Genomic DNA, 20273 nt, shown 5'->3' with positions numbered 1-20273 from the left:
TCAAAAATTTAGACCGATCCCCAAAAAATACATCAGGTGTAGGAATCTTTGGTTCAGCAGCATGTGAATGAGCAAGGTAGGCGGAAATTCCCCGCACTTCTGCAGCGAGCTGCTCCACACGATCAGACAATTGCTTTATCTCCATTGAGAGAGAAAAAAAAATTCGCCCTACGGCCTCAGAGATATAGAGGAAAAAATATACACACCTTTTTTTTTTTTTTTTTTACAATTCTTTCCTGCTATTGAGTACCCTAGGATCTGCGGTATGGCGGGTGATTCTGTTATGATTGAGTCACCGTAGGAGGCAGACACAAAAATAGAAGCCAGAAAACCAGAGAAGTTGGCAATTATCAGATTGCAGACCCCTGAACCTATCAACACAACTAGCAGTAGCCGTGGGGGGTTCCTACGATGCCCTAGACCCCTCAATCACAGCCGGAGCGCTAAATAGCCTAAAGACAGAAAAGGAAATCTAAACTGCCCCAGAGCAGACCCCAAAGTAAAAGGCAGCCCCCAACATATAATGACGGTGAAGCAAGATGAAAAAACACTCACACAGATAGAAAGATAGGCTGAGCAAACGATGGGGCCCAAGCTAACTAAACAGAAAAGGAAAGGAAGGTTGCTGTCTGCAATCTGCCAAAACCCTATCAAAGACATAAGCTAACCAGCTGATATGAAAAAGACACTGAAGCAGCTAGGCTTCAAAAACTAAATCAGCACTCAGGTATTTTCAGAAGACAGAGCTAAAGGAATTCAGCACACCCCAGCAGGGAATGGCAGAAATCCAGAAAAAACAAAGCAAAACAAAGTCAAAGTACCAATGCAAAAAGCCGAGCAGAATACTTAGCTTTAGAGGAGCAGGAATTCAGACTGGTCTCCAAGGATCCCACAGAGAAATCACCCGCAGGGCAGAAGGGCGTCGGCAGCCTTATATCCAGTCAGTAACTCCACTCAGCCAGTCATCATCATCACACTCAGGTGTTTGATAATCAGGCTCACCACCTTTCTTCACCAGAAGAGGGAGTTCCTCGGGCCTCAGTAGTGAAGGGGAAAATGAACTTGCGACAATACTGTATGGAAGACTATGTGGTTTCCCATCCATAATACTGTATGGCGGACTATGTGGTGCCCATAATACTGTATGGCGGACTATGTGGTGCCCATAATACTGTATGGCGGACTATGAGGTGCCCATAATACTGTATGGTGGACTATGTGGGTGCTCCTAATACAGTATGGCGGACTATGTGGTGCCCATAATACTGTATGGCAGACTATGAGGTGCCTATAATACTGTATGGTGGACTATGTGGTTTCCCATAATACTGTATGGCGGACTATGAGGTGCCCATAATACTGTATGACGGACTATGTGGGTGCTCATAATACTGTATGGAAGACTATGTGGTTTCCCATCCATAATACTGTATGGTGGACCATGTGGTGCCCATAATACTCTATGGTGGACTATGTGGTGCCCATAATACTGTATGGCGGACTATGAGGTGCCCATAATACTGTATGGTGGACTATGTGGGTGCCCATAATACTGTATGGTGGACTATGTGGTGCCCATAATACTGTATGGTGGACTATGTGGTGCCCATAATACTGTATGGCGGACTATGTGGTGCCCATAATACAGTATGGCGAACTATGAGGTGCCCATAATACTGTATGGTGGACTATGTGGGTGCTCATAATACTGTATGGCGGACTCTGTGGTGCCAATAATACTGTATGGCGGACTATGTGGTGCCCATAATACTGTATGGCGGACTATGTGGTGCCCATAATACTGTATGGTGGACTATGTGGGTGCTCATAATGCTGTATGGCGGACTATGTGGTTTCCCATAATACTGTATGGCGGACTATGTGGTTTCCCATAATACTGTATGGCGGACTATGTGGTTTCCCATAATACTGTATAGTGGACTATGTGGGTGCTCATAATAGTGTATGGTGGACTATGTCGTTGCCCATAATATTGTATGGCGGACTATATGGACCCAATTGGCAGAATGTGGAGCTTTTATCCCCATTAGACTGGAGTGGCATGTCTGACTTGATCACTGATCCATTCATTCCCTCCGTGGCTGCACTTGTTTTTTTTATAGAAGCCCTAAAGAGAATGAATGGAGCTGCGGTCAGATATCCCACCTGCTGCTCCATTTTAAAATGGGGATAAGTGTCTTATCAAGGATAAAACTTCCTCATTCTTCCAATCGGTGCAGTTTCTAATGGTCGGACCTAAGCGATCACCTATCCTGTGGAGCCCATGGATCGGTGATAACTTGTTTTAACCAAAGAACCCCATTAATGTAAACTACCCTAATTATACATCTCAGTTATGGGGGCGCACAGTAGATTTGCAGGAGCCACCTGTGTTTTACAGCCGATGCTCCACTATAATGGGGAATGGATAACAACTGACAGATATTTGCATATAGCAGTAGGGTGGGCCCCTAGAGTTCATTCCCTGGTGGGCCCCAGACACCCCAGTCCGACCCTGCGTGCACACCAGAAGCGTGTCAGGCTTCGGGGTCTTTTTAAACTTTTTAAAACTGCTCCAATAAATAATAGTTTTATTACCAGATTGGATTGGGCCAATGGAATCTCTTTTTTTTCTCCTGTACTGGGGGTTGAATAAACGATAAACGTGCACGTCACAATTTTCAGAGAATGCGTGACGTCTGAAATATACACTTTCACACAACCCGGCCTTGTGCAAATCATATGTAATAATAAGTAGTTTTGCAGAAAACAGCCAAAAAGTAATTCTAGGGTTAAAATAATTAGAAAACCATGTATCCTTTCCTTTACACTTCACAAATACTTGGTACTTTGTGTTGGTCTATCACATAAAATCCCAATAAAATACATTTTAAGACTGTGAGTGTAATGTGGAGAAGTTCACTCGGTATGAATACTTTACCCAGACACTAGGCAATATGTTTTCACTGCTTTGAGACCTTAAGCAGAACAATGTGATCAATCATTCCTATTAAACATTTTTTTTTCTTAAAAAAAGCCAAATCGATCTTTACAGAAGTGACATTTCTGCAGATTTCAATGATGGAGCCGTCACTTCCACTCTTGTATTTTATGATTATATTAAGATACGGAGCGGTGTACGCGAGGAAGGAATAGATTATGGTGAAGACTCTATCCTTCCAAGTTAGGACACTAAAGATGATGCATGAGGTTGTCTGACCTGCAATAAATGGGAAGTGTCTCCTCATCACAGTGAAGGAGAATAAAGCTAAGGGACTTATTAAATCGCAGCTGTTCTGCAGCAAATCTATCTGATCCCATAACCATCGATCACGTAGAAATACAACCAATAGAAAAAGAGTTAATCGTCCTGATTGTCAAGAACTCTAGCCATTAAAGACAATACGGATAAAAAAATAAAACTAAGACTAATAAAAAAAAAATAAAACTGAAAGCTCTAAAATATATTTATTGGATCATTCAGAACACGGAGGACTGTATATTATTTTATTTTTCAGGGTAACGAGGAGATCAGGATCAGACAGATAAACAGATTACCCAGATTCTGACAATATCATGGACCCCGACAACCTTTAAAAAGACATCCTCCTCTGGGCCATTCACTTTCTGCCATGGAGAGACAATTTGCAAATAAACTATAAACCGTTGCGGTATTCGTTCCCGATTTTGAAGCAAAATTCATCAACATGGCGCACTCGATTCATGTATTGGATGCCATATTAAAAAATCGCCTTATTACTGCTTTTGTTGGCACAAAAAGTCGCTAAAAGAGCATCAGTTTTAGCCTATCCGAAAATACACCAGGGGAGAACTGGAGTGAAATTGCGCCAAATTTTGAGACTTTTTAAAAAAGTCGCCATTGATGAATCAGGCGAAAACATCTGCAATCGCTAAACTCAGCCCATAAAGCAGAAAAAATAATAATGAATTAGGTGCAAATGAAAAAAAAATGCAAAACACACAAAACTAGACAAAAAAAACAGGCGCAAATGCAATGGTGATTCGGAGTCATACTATCGCATGAAGATAAACAGACCTGCACCATTTATGTATAGATTGAAAGGGGATTTAATCCACTCTTTGGGGACTTTATTTTATTACGTACATACATGCAGATATGGCTAAAAATCATTTTTGCCACTGGTTTTGTTCAAAATTGTCACCGTTTCCCTTTTTACAGGCTCTTTTTTCTTGTACATTCAATTTTAATGTGATCTGTTTTCATCAATCAGTTGAGCGGAGCTTGGACAAAGACAGTTAAAAGTTATGAACTATTCTCGTTTTGCAGCCAGCAATAGACAGTGTAAAACAAAGACTATGGATTCTGGTTTGTTTCTCCCCAGCTCCAACACAGTCCACACTGATCAACTTCTCCAGCTGACTGAGACATAAAGGTGAACTAATGTCCTGGGTCTTAGTCAAAGCTAGCCAGGTGCATCTAATCCAGACCTGCAGCACTAGGATTTAACCACGTCATACCTGGCTTTCCCACAAAGCAGAGACCCTGATTTCAGCAATGTATCACTTCGTAGAAAGCATGTTGTTTCAGTAAAATCCGTGTGTTACCAGCAGAAGATTAGCACTACAGAACTAGTTGTCTCGTTCCATGTAGTCCTTCTGCTTAGTGTAACTGTTACAGCCCTGCTGGAATCATTGCTTGGCCTCCCATCCCCCACACACCAATTTACTCACTCCTCCAGGCCATGCTGTGACTTCTGTCTGCTGCCAGCTCCATGCTGTGTGCCTCTTGCTTCCTGCCTACTCTCTCCATGCTTCCTGGCTGTGTTCATAGGGGGGCGGCACCAGAACTCTCTGGTTCTTATGGAATCAGGGTGCACCTGTCTAATGTGTCCCTGACCAATTACCAAGAGGCCTCTAGTATTTAGGGCAGCTCCACCCAGTGGAACCGGCCTGTGCAATGTCTAAGCTCAGTTAGTGTCTTGCTGCTGAGTTGCCAGGTCTTGTTCTGTGTTTCGGCTTCTCTGAATGCTTCTATCCTAGCTTTGCTTTGTATCTGTCTGTCCGCCCTCCAGGAGGCAGAATAGCAGAATATCCTAGTCTCTGTACTATTGCTCCTGACCTTGTCTTGTACTTTTCCTTGCCACCCTTCAGGAGGCAGAATATCCTGGTCCCTGTGTCTTTGTTCCTGTGCCTTGTCTCGTAGCATTACCTTGTCTGAACTCTGTCCTATCTCTGTCTCCTTGTCTGTGGCTTCTTTCTCTGCTGTGTCTTTCCTTGTGTCCTCTCTGTCTGCTTGTGCTCCGCACTCTTGTGACTCTATCTGTACGCCGTACTCTTGCAGCTCTGCTTATGATCCACACTCTTGCGGCTCTGCCTCCTCCGTACTCTTGTGACTCTGCATGTGCTCCGTCCTCTTGCAGCTCTGCTTGTGCTCCATACTCTTGTGGTTCTGCTTATGCTTCGCACTCTAGCAGCTTTGCTTGCTCTGTACCCTTGCGATTCTGCCTGTGCTCCATACTCTGCGGCTTTGCCTACTCAGTACCCTTGTGACTCTGCCTGTGTGCCACACTCTTGCAGCTCTGCCTACTCCGTACTCTTGCAGCTCTGCCTGTGCTCCGCACTCCTGCAGTTCTACCTGTTCCCTCATCCACCATTCCTTCTTGCCAGTACGAGTACCTGCACCTGCTGTGTGAACAGGTCTCTACCTGTTCCTCCATACACCATTCCTTCCTGTCAGTGCCAGTACCTGCACCCACTGTGTAACCAGGACCCTACCTATTCCATACACCACTCCTTTCTGCCCGTGTCCCTGTGCCTTTCCAGTTGGTCCTTGTCTCAACCAGCCATGCCCGCCTGCCAGTGTCTCAGCCATTGCCACCTGCCCGTGTCTCAGCCGTGCCCGCCTGCCTGTGTCTCAGCCATGCCCGCCTGCCCGTGTCTCAGCCATGCCTGCCTATGCGTGTCTCAGCTGTGCCCGCTTGCCAGTGTCTCAGCAGTGCCCACCGTGCTCACCTGTCTGCTAGTCGTGCCTGTCGCCCGTACCTGTCCTAGTGTTTCGTCTCCCCAAGTGGGATCAGCAGCCTCAGCCAGACACCACCCTGGAGTGGCAGCTGCCTGCCGCACAAGCCTGACCTCACCATCAGAGGCTCCAGTGAAAACCAAGGCAGCTGTCTTAGTCACGCCTGTTATGATTGAGTCACCGTAGGAGGCAGACACAAAAATAGAAGCTACGTCCAGAAAACCAGAGAAGTTGGCAACTATCAGATTGCAGACCCCTGAACCTATCAACACAACTAGCAGTAGCCGTGGGGGGTTCCTACGATGCCCTAGACCCCTCGATCACAGCCGGAGTGCTAAATAGCCTAAAGACAGAAAAGGAAATCTAAACTGCCCCAGAGCAGACCCCAAAGTAAAAGGCAGCCCCCAACATATAATGACGGTGAAGCAAGATGAAAAATACTCACACAGATAGAAAGATAGGCTGAGCAAACGATGGGGCCCAAGCTAACTAAACAGAACAGGAAAGGAAGGTTGCTGTCTGCAATCTGCCAAAACCCTATCAAAGACATAAGCCAACAAGCTGATATGGAAAAAGACCCTGAAGCAGCTAGGCTTCAAAAACTAAATCAGCACTCAGGTATTTTCAGAAGACAGAGCTAAAGGAATTCAGCACACCCCAGCAGGGAATGGCAGAAATCCAGAAAAACAAAGCAACACAAAGTCAAAGCACAAATGCTGGCTCAGGTGTTTGATAATCAGGCTCACTACCTTTCTTTACCAGAAGAGGGAGTTCCTCGGGCCTCAGTAGTGAAGGGGAAAATGAACTCACAACAGTACCTCGCCCTTGAGGAGGGGTCACCGAACCCTCAACCACGCCACCAGGGCGATCAGGGTGAGCCCGATGAAAGGCATGCACCAATCTTTTGGCATGAATATCAGAGGCAGAGACCCAGGAATTATCCTCCTGACCATAACCCTTCCACTTGACCAAATACTGGAGTCTCCGTCTAGCCAGACGGGAATCCAGTACTTTCTCTACCTCATATTCCATGTTACCTTCAACTAATACAGGGTCTGGAGGTGCCACCCCCGGAACAACAGGTTCAACAAACCTCTTCAACAAAGATTTATGGAACACATTATGGATTTTAAATGTGACAGGAAGAGCCAAACGAAAAGAGACCGGATTAATAATCTCCAAAATCTTGTAAGGTCCAATAAATCTAGGCTTAAACTTAGGAGAAGCCACCTTCATAGCAATATTTTTTGATGATAACCACACCATATCACCAACCTTAAACTGGGGACCAATGGTCCTATGTCGGTTGGAAAACCGCTGGGCCTTCTCCTGGGAGAGAGATAACTTATCCACCACTTGGTCCCAGATCTGGTGCATTCTCTCCACCACAGTGTCAACACCTGGGCAGGCAGAGGGCTCCACCTGCCCTGAAGAAAATCGAGGATGAAACCCAAAGTTACAAAAAAAAGGTGACATCAAAGTGGCAGAACTAGCTCTATTATTTAAAGCAAATTCGGCCAAGGGCAAAAATGAAACCCAATCATCCTGATCAGCAGAAATAAAACATCTCAAATATGACTCCAAGGTCTGGTTTGTTCTCTCTGTCTGCCCATTGGTCTGAGGGTGAAAAGCAGAGGAGAAGGACAACTGAATTCCCAGCTTGGAACAGAAAGTTCTCCAAAATCTAGACACAAACTGGACTCCTCTGTCAGATACAATGTTCTCAGGAATCCCGTGCAAGCGAACCACCTGTTGTAAAAACAGGGGCACCAACTCAGAGGAAGACGGCAACTTAGGGAGTGGTACAAGATGAACCATCTTAGAGAACCTATCACAAATCACCCAAATAACAGTCATCCTTTGAGAGACAGGCATATCAGAGATGAAATCCATTGAAATATGGGTCCATGGCCTCTTGGGGACAGGCAAAGGCATCAACAACCCACTAGAGCAAGAACACGATTTAGACCGGGAGCACGTCCCACAGGACTGCACAAAATTCCTGACATCACGAGACAAGGAGGGCCACCAAAAAGACCGACTCACCAGATCTCTAGTACCAAAAATACCTGGATGACCAGCCAAAGCAGAGCAATGAACTTCAGACATCACTCTCTTCTTCCACTGGTCAGGAACATACAACTTTCCACTGGGACAACGCTCAGGTTTGTCCTCCTGGAACTCTTCCAGAGCACGTCTCAAATCGGGCGAGATGGCAGAAAGAACTACCCCTTCGCCTAAGATGGTAGCAGGCTTGGTCACCACAGGAGAATCAGCAAGAAAGCTCCTAGAGAGGGCGTCTGCCTTGACATTCTTAGTTCCAGGAAGAAAAGAAACCACAAAATCAAAACGTGTAAAAAACAAGGCCCACCTAGCCTGTCTAGGGTTCAAGCGCTTAGCCGACTCTAGGTAAATCAAATTCTTGTGGTCAGTGAGGACCACGACTTGATGCTTAGCTCCCTCCAACCAATGTCTCCACTCCTCAAATGCCCATTTCATGGCCAACAGTTCCCGATTCCCCACATCATAGTTACGTTCAGATGGAGAGAACTTTTGGGAAAAGAAAGCACAGGGATTCATTTTAGATGTTACAGGATCCTTTTGGGACAAAACAGCTCCTGCACCAATCTCAGAAGCATCCACCTCTACCTGAAACGGAAGTGAGACATCAGGTTGCCGCAAAACCGGGGCGGAGGTGAATCTTCGCTTCAGCTCCTGAAAGGAAGAAACAGCCTCCGGAGACCAATTTAACACATCAGCACCCTTCTTAGTCAAATCAGTCAATGGCTTGGCAATACTAGAAAATTTTGCTATAAATTTCCGATAAAAATTAGCAAAACCCAAAAACTTCTGGAGGGCCTTCAAAGAAGTGGGCTGAACCCAATCGTAAATGGCCTGTACCTTGGCCGGGTCCATTTCAATAGTTGACGGGGACAAAATAAATCCCAAAAAAGAAATCCTCTGTACTCCAAAAAGGCATTTAGATCCTTTGACATACAGGGAATTCTCCCTCAAGATCCGGACCACAGTCCGAATATGTTCCACATGAGAATCCCAATCCTTGGAGAAGATCAAAATATCATCCAGATAGATAATCAAAAATTTATCGACAAAATCTCGGAAAATATCGTTCATGAAGCACTGGAAGACAGAAGGGGCATTAGTGAGCCCAAAAGGCATCACCAGGTACTCAAAATGTCCCTCCGGAGTATTAAACGCCGTCTTCCATTCATCCCCATGCTTAATGCGAATAAGATTATACGCCCCCCTGAGGTCAAGCTTGGTAAACCAGCAAGCACCTTTAACTCTGGAGAATAGATCAGAAGTCAGGGGTAACGGATACTGATATTTAACAGTAATTTTGTTGAGGGCATGATAATCAATACAAGGTCTTAATGATCCATCCTTTTTGGCTACAAAAAAAAAACGGCACCTAAGGGTGACGAGGATGGTCTAATATGACCCTTCTCCAACGCCTCCTTAATATAGGATCGCATAGCCTCGTGCTCGGGTACAGATAAATTGAAGAGCCGACCCTTGGGAAATTTACACCCCGGGCTCAGTTCAATAGCACAGTCATAACTCCTATGAGGAGGCAGAGACACAGACTCATTCTCACTAAATACATCATAAAAGTCCGCCAAATAATCAGGAACATCATGCGACTGAGGAGAGGTGGAAAACACCGGAGCCTCACTAAAGGCACACCGACAACCCCAACTCACCACAGACACAGATTTCCAATCCAAAACTGGATTATGAATTTGTAACCAGGGAAACCCCAGAACAATAGTATCATGCAGATTATGCAACACCAAAAATCTGCAATTTTCTTGATGGTCTGGGGCGACCCGCATTACCACCTGGGTCCAAAACTGAGGTTTATTTTTAGCCAAAGGAGTAGCATCAATCCCCCTCAAAGGGATAGGCGTCTGCAGAGGTGTCATCGGAAATCCACAACGTTTAGCAAAATCCAAGTCCATTAGGTTTAGGGTTGCTCCCGAATCCACAAAAGCCTTGGCGGAAAATGTGGACAGGGAGCAGATCAGAGTAATAGCCAAAAGAAACTTAGTTTGAACACCACCAACAGAAAACGTGTGTGCAAAGCGTTTCTCTCGTTTAGGACAGACAGAAATAATATGTGAGGCATCTCCACAGAAAAAACACAACTTATTACGCCTTCTGAACTCCTGACGCTGCTCTCTGGAAAAAAACTCTATCACATTGCATAGGTTCAGACACTTGTTCAACAGGTGGCAACACCTCTCGTTCGCGCAAACGCCAATCAACCTGAATGGCTAATGACATAGAATCGTCAAGACCAGAGGGAACAGGAAATCCCACCATAATATCTTTTACGGCTTCTGACAACCCCTTCCGAAAGAGAGCAGCCAAGGCATTATCATTCCAGGTAGTAAGTACTGCCCACTTTCGGAATTTTTGACAGTACAATTCTGCAGAATCTCGACCCTGGTTCAATGCCAGCAGGGTCTTTTCAGCCTGATCAATGGCATTAGGTTCGTCATACAACAACCCCAAGGCCTGAAAAAATGCGTTCACATTAGTCAGAATAGGATCATCTGGTTTCAAAGAAAACGCCCAATCCTGGGGATCACCATGCAGCAAAGAGTTGACAATTTTAACCTGCTGCGCGGAGCTCCCTGACGAGTTAGGCTTCAAAAACTAAATCAGCACTCAGGTATTTTCAGAAGACAGAGCTAAAGGAATTCAGCACACCCCAGCAGGGAATGGCAGAAATCCAGAAAAACAAAGCAACACAAAGTCAAAGCACAAATGCAAAAAGCCGAGCAGAAAACTTAGCTTTAGAAGAGCAGGAATTCAGACTGGTCTCCAAGGATCCCACAGAGAAATCACCCGCAGGGCAGAAGGGCGTCGGCAGCCTTATATCCAGTCAGTAACTCCACTCAGCCAGTCATCATAATCAGGCTCAGGTGTTTGATAATCAGGCTCACTACCTTTCTTTACCAGAAGAGGGAGTTCCTCGGGCCTCAGTAGTGAAGGGGAAAATGAACTCCCAACACATGCCCCTTCCAGGGTAGTCTGGTTTCTGGCACAGTGGGGCCACAACCCCCTGGTTCACGTCCACCAGTCAGGGCGTGAGCGTGATAGTAACCACACAACCCCATCACTGATTGGCAGGTTTCTGCCTATGCACAGTGTACACAAAAAGCTGCCAATCAGTGGTGTGGGCGGGGTTATATAGAGCTCAGAGAACAGCAAACAGTATCAAAACTGCAGCAAGCAGCCCAGTAATTGACACATTACTGGAATCGTGGTCTCTGCCCCTACTTTATGCTGCTCTCGGATAACAGCAAAAACGTGCTGACAGATTCCCTTTAAGAATAATATCACTATATCATTGACCTGACACATGTCATTGACTTACCACATCTGGTTCCACCAATTTGCAGGACTTCTCTTGTACTTCACGTATTATATGGAATTCACTGTCCCTTACAATTAGATTTGTTCCCAACATTACCAGCTTTAGAGTGGCTAGAAAAATTAGAGAAGAATATGCTAAAAAGCTCTTTTTTTAATACAACTATTGCCGAAGGCGAACATACAACCTGACTTCTAGTCTGTTCTCAATTCGCTTCCCTCGTTACATCGCTCCAGATTTAACATCTTTGTAGGCTCCAAGATACGGACTGGTGAGGCATTTGTGCAATTCTATGTATCTTCCCTGTGCCAACACAAGGGGCTTGTCTAATAAATTAAATTAGCACCATGTACCTATTGTATCACTTTTCCCATTCCAGTTAGATTGTAAGCTCTTAAACGGTAACGTTCATTTTAATTCTTATTTTATAGATCAACATACAAATGGAAATAAGCAACTATATAAAATATCTTATCAGAGAAATCTGCTTCCTTCTCCTCCAGGACTGATCTTTCACTCTCAATTCATTGGTAAAAATTCTGGATTCACTTGGAAGACAGGTTTTACCATTACAGAGATAGGAGATGACAGTTGGTGCTTTTAAAATTCTATGGAGGGAAAAGGGGGAGGAGCTGGATTCACTAAATACAAATTGAGAATTTTGAGAATCAAAGATGAGTCCTGGAGGAGAAAGAAGCAGATTTATCTGATAAGATATATTGGAAAGTTTCTAATTTTCTGTTTACTATTAATTTATGAAAAAATTACAAAGATGGTTACTTTTTAAGAGCAAGGGATCTCTATCCTTTTGTTACATTGTTTGTTCATTTGTCCAGAATACTTGCCATTGTACTTATGTGTGATCTCCCTCATTGTAAAGTGATGTGGAATATATTGGCGTTTGAAGAATTAGTATTATTATTATTGGTTGGCCCAATTTGGGGAGAGCAGGACGTTCAGAATTTTACAATTGAACCTGGACCATTGTGATGAGACCTGATGGATGAGCGAAACCAAATGATGCATTCTTAGTAAGGCTTAGGCTTCTAATAAAGTATTTACCGCCATATTTGTATTCTCAGCAATCAAGGAAACAAAGGAAGCTTTGGAGAACATCAGCGTTTCTATGGAAGTCCTTCAAGAGGCAATGGACCGACTTCATGAAAACCTTACAGATGCCAAGATCCAACTAAACACGACCTTGAGCGACCCAGCGTGCTTCACCAACGTGGCGCTGATTCCCTGCAACAAGATCAAGAGCTCGCTGTCCCAGCTACGGGTCAATGCCAACTTCAGTTTGGTAGGTTAAATAAAGAACCAATAAATCAACTCCAAAACTAAAATCTGACCATCCTTCTAAATAATATGCTATTGTATGGATCCTCACTCAGTAATTGATGCTATCTTAAATCACTTTTTGCAGTTACCAGACCTAAGCCACCATCTTGGCAAATTAAACATCGTTCTGAAGACGGATCTCAGTAACTTGGTGCAGAAGGTGAGATGCTGAAGGCCTAGGACAAGGATATTCCAGTAGTTCTAGGCAGATATTAATAAAGCATTAGTCACAACTCCAGCATAAAACAAAATAGTTGTTAGTAGAGATGAGCTAATGTTTTTAAACTGAAATTCGCTAGCTGTTCTGCCTTCTTCCACATATGACGCTGTGTGGATTCCAGCATACGGCTAAACCCTTCATCTACTCCCAGTAAAAAGACTCTATGAGTGCTTAAGTCTATATTTATTGAGATGATGTGAACAACAATGGTAGATGATAACAGATGATATAGTGGAGGAGATTGGTGAACACAATTGTGGATGAGATCGGGTAAAAGCTATAAGGAAACAGACAGTACAATATATCAGTACTGGCAGATAACAACACAATAATACAGGGTGCTATTACATCAGTATCAGCATTATTACAAAGGTTGAGTAGTACAACACACAATGCAGTGAAGAGAGATATCTAAGAAACTTAAGGCTGCCAGCATTGCACTACCTGAACAGGGATGCATCTATCTAACATGCAGTGCCAGAGCATTATAAGGAGCTTGAACACATTGCACATATCACGGGGGCTGCATTAAGGCTAGCTAACACAGATACATTGCAAACAAATAACTGTATTAAACCCTCACTGGAATCCGCTTGACAGAAACAGTGATTTTGCAGAGAGCAGGACACGTGTGAGTAGCTTAGGGATCCGGGGGAAAATGGCTACAACTTCCTAGCCTGGGAAGATGAAAAGGCGGTTCTAAACAGATCAACTATTAAAGGGAAAGGATTCTAAAATCCGAGAACAGAAAAGAGAAGAGCAACTATGACATCTAATGGCCATAGCTGGAACAGCACTTAAGAAATTTCTTGCTGCACATGAATGGGCAGAACACTAGCTTTTCTGAAATTTTCCCCAAAATGTAATTCACGGCAAACTGAAAGTACTGCAAGTCTATGGATAAATGGATGGTAACCAACAGCCTAGTCTTCACACATTAATCTTCTTCCATGCTGTGCTGTGACACACACTTGGTAAACTGTCTTCAAAGTTTTATGGCTTTCACTTCCTATCTCTGCGGCAAGTGGTGTACGCAAAGTCCGATGCGCCCCGATACAAAACATGTACCTTGGACCCCAACTGCAGGTTGGGCCTGTGTAGCATTCTACACCCTATAAATGCATATGTTGTAGCCCACCATGTAATAAGGTCCCCCATCAGGGGCCCCTTTCAGTAATGTCCCCCATTTTGAGCCCTTTTCTGATATAAATCCTCAATCCTGGGCCCCTTCTTAGTATAATGCACCTCATCCAAGGCCTATTTAGTAATAAAAGTCCCCATCCAAAGCGCCTTTCAGTAATAATACCCCCCCATCTTAAGTTCCTTCCTGGTATTTTGTACTCCATCCTAGGCCCCTTTCTGGTATAATGTACCCTCATCCTGGGACTTTTCCTGATATATTGTCCTCCTTACTGGACCCCTTCCAGTAATATCCAGTAGTAATGTCCCTCATCCTGATATAATATCCTCCATCATGGTATAATATCTCCTGTTCTGCCACTCTTTAAAAAAAAAAAAAAAAATACGAGCAATTCTATTTACTTTTCCTTACTCAACCGACATGAGGCGTCCTCTTCTGTAGCTGGAGCAAAATATGTGCTGGTGTTAGCGGACCCCCCTCTTGCACGATTCCGATCGTGGTTGCACAATTGGCAATCATGATGCTACACCCCTCTGTATGGTTAATCTGTGAGCTGTGAAGTCCTCTCAATATCCAGATTCCCCTCAATATGGTTTCTATATTTCCTGCTTCTGCTTTTATAGTGGCTATGACAATCCCTTCTAACTGGCTGAGCTATACCATGGGATGCGATAGCTGCTACATATAATGGGGAAGCCCACCCAGGAGCACCAGAGGTCATGTGATTCTTCTCTGGCTGATGCAGTTTTTTTTCGATACGTATAATGACAGCTCGCATTTCAGGAAATTTGCTCTGGGTGAATTGCAAATTGTTCAAGTTCATCAGGTTCAGAAAATTCCCACAAATACGATACAAATTTGGTTTATATTGATTTGATTTGCTCATCTCTAGTTGTTGGCCAGTTCTTCCTTATTCAATAGGATGAAAGAGGGTAGGAAGGGGGCGCTGTTACTGTGTGTCTACCACATCCATTGGTGTTGCATCAAAATGACTTAATTTTAACAAAGAAATATTTAGCTTTCACCACTTAAAAATTTATACGCTTGGAAAATATATTTCTGCTGTAAAGGTTACACTTAAAATCGGGTTTCTTGTGGTGTTCTGCTGACCTCTTGCAATTACCTGGCTGCAATTGTTACGTTTGCCTGCAGCGCCTTCCCTGGTGAAATATTGCATTACACGGTACCTATGTCATAATTATGAAACAAAAAATCTCCAATTTTAATTTAAAGGGATTGTCCAAAATTAGAAAAGTATGACTGCATTTTTTTTTTATCGACACTGCACCACACCTGTCCAAGGCTTAGGTCTGATATTGTAGCTCGGCTCCATTGAAGTAAACGAGGGTAATCTACGTTACTGTATGCAACCTGTGCAACCCATTTTGCATTTTTTTTATTTAATTAACCTGTTTTTACTTTCTTCCCTAAGGGTTATGCTGCTTTCAATAACACTCCAAAAATGGTACAAAACCAAACTAAAAACATAGAGGAAGGTGAGTGACTTTCTTCTACCGTGGCACTAATGATACCGTCTTATGTCATTTATACGGATATTCCAATAGATCTCCTCCGGCATTAGGACCCCGTTAGACTGTATCCTTCATGGTACATAGTATTCAGTCATTCACTGATCACTTCTCGGAATGTTATACAGTACTGGGCACAGGATGATGATGATTTTGGATAAGACGTTTTGCACATGGCCAAGTATGGAGCCACACCGCTAATATCTGCTTGTAGGGCAAATGCTGACTAAGTCCTTACCTTTCTTGTAGCAATCCTTTTTTGAGAAATCTAGTGTTGATGTTTTATGCTAATGAATTGCAAGTGCACCGCGATGTGACAGTGCACTTGCATCTCTCCCAACTCCCGCCTCCGCCTGCCTCTGACTGATATGTCACTCTTTTCCCAGTAACCTGCCTCTCCTGACTGATAAATCTTTCAAGCGCCGGAGCGGTGAGTGCCCAGTAAAGACCTCATGATGTCACAAGACAAGCGCATCGATCTGCGCAGGCACTTGAGAAAGATCTGTCAGGGGAGGCAGCTCACTGACACAGGAGTGACCTGTCAATCAGAGACAGGAGGCAGGCAGGGGGCGAGGAATAGGGAGAGAGGCAGGAGAGCAACGTTCCGCCCCACTGCACTTGCGATACAATTTCACCAATGGATTTCTCTAAAACACCATATCAGATTTCTACATGAAAGGTGAGGATTTACTCTGCATTAAAGCACCTTTATATATAATCCTAATGACAGGTTCCTTTCAAGTTTTTAAAACTTCCATCCTCTCTGTTGCTAAAAATGAATTATTTAGGTAACAGATAAATTAACATTTTTTTTTTCTTTTTAGAATGAAATGCACAAATACAAAGTACATAATCTAATATGGCTCCAATGTGTGACTTTAGTGCTCCAATTATAGGGTAGCATCATGGCTTTCAGAGGCTGAACTCTCCCCCTGGTCCCTACTCCGGGGTGGCTTGTAGGTTCCCAATAAATATAGTTATGTTTCCTTACTACACCTCTGGAGTTTGACCTCCAGATGAAGGTGAGACATGTGAAAGCCTAGCTCAGTAGCGCCCTCTTCCTACTTGCTGGCACAGGATGACCTTCATTATAGATGGCCAAAGGTACGTAAGGCATCTGTATGTCACTGTATAGTATAGAGTCGCTTCCAATGAACATCACAATTGGGTTCACCCTTTGGAGACATTAATAATATTGTGTTTTACAACTGGGAGTAGTTTCAAGAAAAGAGTCCATACAGGCACAATCTGAAGAATACAAGTGTTCATGATTCCCTGTGGGCATGGCCTATGTGTCCTCTCCATTGCCCACGTGGTCTCTTCATGGCAGCCACGGAAATTCTGATTTCCCTGCTGCTGCCTTGCTCTGAGGAACCTGGATACCAGATCTTGATGGCCATTTTGATAATACAGGGCCTTTAAATATGCTGGTGCTTTAATCCCTCCTGAAGCATAGGAGTACAGTGATGGCATAATAATATAATAATAATAATTTTTATTTCTCTAGCGCCGACATATTCCGCAGCACTTTACATTTCGGAGGGGATTTATACAGACAATAGACATTACAGAATAACAATAATCACATAGATCATAACAGATACCAAGAGGAATGAGGGCCTGGCTCGCAAGCTTACAGTCTATGAGGAAAAAAAAAAAAATGGCATGAACAGGTGCTGCAGGAGGAAGGACATCATATTAATTACACCCCACTAGCTGGCGCTATACCATCATTACTGTGTCTGTGGATGCTGCACCGGATGGCAGTACAATTTACAGCCGTTCGTGACATCGTTTACATCTGGCAGATATAGCTTTTGATTCGGAGCCCGGCATTCTCTAGCTTTGTCTCTGCTGCTGTTTTATTGATTTCTCCCTTGTCTCTTAGATACAAATCATTTATTAATTTTAATATTTAAAAGTCCTGAGCAAAATCCTGTAAATCATTTGTGAAATACATTTGACTTCTTTAAATCAAATGAAGCAAGTCGTTCTACAGCAGATCTACCCAAACGTTAGAAAACCATCACTTGCAACTATGCCGATCTGTTACCCTATTTCATAACACAAACTGTACTCACTTGTCAAGTAGATCTTAGACCTGATGTGGCAGGTGTGCTTACTTACCAATCCATCTCAGAATGACTTTATAAACCTTAGGCTGGTTTCACACTTGCGTTTTTTTGCGCTGCTTTTTAGCTCAAAAAAAGGCATGCGTTTTTTCCCCTATACTTTAACATGGGTGCGCATATGTGCGCATACATATGCGCACGTACACGTTTGTATGCGCATGCGTTTTTTTGCGGTGTGCGCTCGGGCGCACAAAATGCATCCTGTTGCATTTTTTGTGTGTCCGACTTGCCCCCAAAAAACGCATGCGCACACAATGCGTTTTTTTACAGCACAACACCCATTAAAGTATATGGGTGCACATACATGCGCATTGTAAAGCGCACGTATGCGCAAAAAATGCATGCGTTTTTTTAAAAAATGCACCAAACCCGCAAAAAAACGCACACAAACGCATGATGCGTTTTTTTCATGCATTTGTGTGCGCAAAAAACGCGCAGCAAAAAAACACAAGTGTGAAAGTAGCCTTACTGAAAGTTTCTCCGTTTCTGCCCACCTAGCCTGATGAACAGGTCCTCAATGTCTTTCCTCCCTGCTGTTGCTGAGATCTCACGCTGCTGAGTAAAAGCTGCAGCTATCAGTCAGGCTCGATGGAGGTCGAATACGCTTGGACTTGTGATCTAATTTATTCTATAAATAAATTTATTCTATAGTTAGATTCATAAATGTTTGTATGAATATCATAGTTATACAGCCATTCTGACTTGGATTTTCAAAGTAAGTACATCAGTGTCATCAAGCCTAAGAGATTAATTTAATAATGTATGCAGTTTGAATTGTGAAGTATGGTGATAGATCCTCTTTAAAGGGAATCTGTCAGCAGGTTTTTGCTATGCTGAGAGCAGCGAGATGTAGGGGCTGAGAGCCTAATACCAGCAATGTGTCACTTACTAGGCTGTGTTGTGGTTTCAACAAAATCAGTGTTTTATCAGCAGGAGATTATCACTACAGGACTAGGTGTCTCGTACCTCCTACTCCAACTACACCCCCATCACTGATTAGCAACATTCTGTCAATATACCGTGTACACAGAAAGCAGCCAATCAGTGGTGTGGGCGGGGTTGTACACGGCTCAGCATTCCGAGCACTGCTACATCTGCTGCAGATAAAACAGTGATTGTATGAAAATGACAACATGCAGACCAGAAAGTAACACATCACTGGAATCAGGGTGTATGCCCCTACGTCATGTTGCTCTCAGATTACATAACAAAACCTGCTTACCGATTCCCTTTAAATCACAAGCAGACTGCCTTTAAAACTCATCCAAATATTATCATCCAACTTTTCTAGACTTTTTAATGGCCTAACTGCCCAGTTATACATTAGATGGTCTCTTAAATATAGGCAATGCAAAGGTAACAGTCTCATCAGGTCCTGGTGCATGAGGAGGTCCAATCCACAACCACATAAGAAAATTGTCATTCAGAAGCGACAAATGTTATATTGTGTAAGAGATCAGATGTACCATTCAGGAGATGTAGCGAGCGACTGTCAGACTGGTTATTATACAGCAATATCAGAAAAAGTATGACTAAAAAATAGCTGCATGGACTATGCAAGGATGTATAGAAAAAAGCCAAGAGTTACTTTAGAAGTATCTTCTCTTACACTGCCCGTGTTACATCTTGTATAATTCTGCTGGTTTTCAACAAGCAGCTCACAAACAGCTTACAACACAGCTGGGACAACTTTTTACTATGTCAGATTAAGAATACACTTTACTAGAAAGCAAATCTCTAGAGCGGACCCTGGAAGATTTCACCTCTACAGTCCTCGTAAGGCCGCGTTCACACGCAGCGCTTTATCTGCAGCCAAAAGTTGCTCTCTAGGCAGTAAAAATGCTTTTACTGTGTTTTCGCATCGTTTCGTGCAATGTTTCTTGGGTGTAGATTTCATGTACGTTTTGTCTACAGTACACATTACAAAACGTTAGTATTCATCAAAACGCCACGAAAATGCCGCAAAATGCTAGCTGTGTTGTTTTGTTTTGGGTTTTTTTGCAGCATTTACCGTATTCGCATTCTCATTGCTTTACGTTGATGAAAAATAATGCTGAAATAGATGACACGCTGCAGATTTCAGAAACGCGGCAGTTTTCAAATTAGGTCAGGAAAAAAAATAAAGTGTGAGATTTCTGAAATCAGTAGCTTTCAATGTGCATAAAAAGTGGTGCAAAAGAAGAAAAAAAAAAGCTGCAGGTAAAATGCAATGTAGCCAAACCGTGAGTGCAGCTCTGGAGGACACTGTAACCCACATGTAGATGTCTGATCGGCAAAGGAGAAGTGTGATTGTCTTATCGTAAAGCTGTAAAAACTTTAAAGGACTGTTCAGATGGAGATACTGGCACTGAGACCAAACTACCACAGCCAGAGCGCAGACTAGCATTGTATATAAAGTATATCGTGTACTGTATAGATTTCTTCAAGGATTGTTTTGAAAATGTCTTATTTCCCTTCGTTTTACATTATCTATTTTTACTCTTTCTGTTTAGTTGGTTTGTGACTAAT

General features: G+C 43.3%; 1 protein-coding gene across 8 annotated transcripts in view; it reads left to right on the top strand.

Moving 5' to 3' along the window:
• PROM1 (prominin 1) overlaps positions 1-20273 on the top strand; it is a 317825-nt gene that overhangs the window by 180407 nt on the left and 117145 nt on the right. For all 8 annotated transcript variants that reach the window (XM_073574622.1, XM_073574619.1, XM_073574616.1 and 5 more), the window contains 3 exons: positions 12488-12705; positions 12829-12903; positions 15537-15600. In XM_073574622.1, coding sequence (XP_073430723.1) covers positions 12488-12705; positions 12829-12903; positions 15537-15600 — 357 coding nt within the window. The remainder of the gene's footprint in view (positions 1-12487; positions 12706-12828; positions 12904-15536; positions 15601-20273) is intronic.

Source organism: Dendrobates tinctorius, unplaced genomic scaffold, assembly GCF_039654945.1.
Source record: "Dendrobates tinctorius isolate UK_male_01 unplaced genomic scaffold, ASM3965494v1 ptg000039l, whole genome shotgun sequence".
In the NCBI taxonomy this organism is placed as follows: Eukaryota; Metazoa; Chordata; class Amphibia; order Anura; family Dendrobatidae; genus Dendrobates; species Dendrobates tinctorius.
Note: the sequence above shows the minus strand (reverse complement) of the source record. Positions and strands in the feature narration are given on the sequence as shown.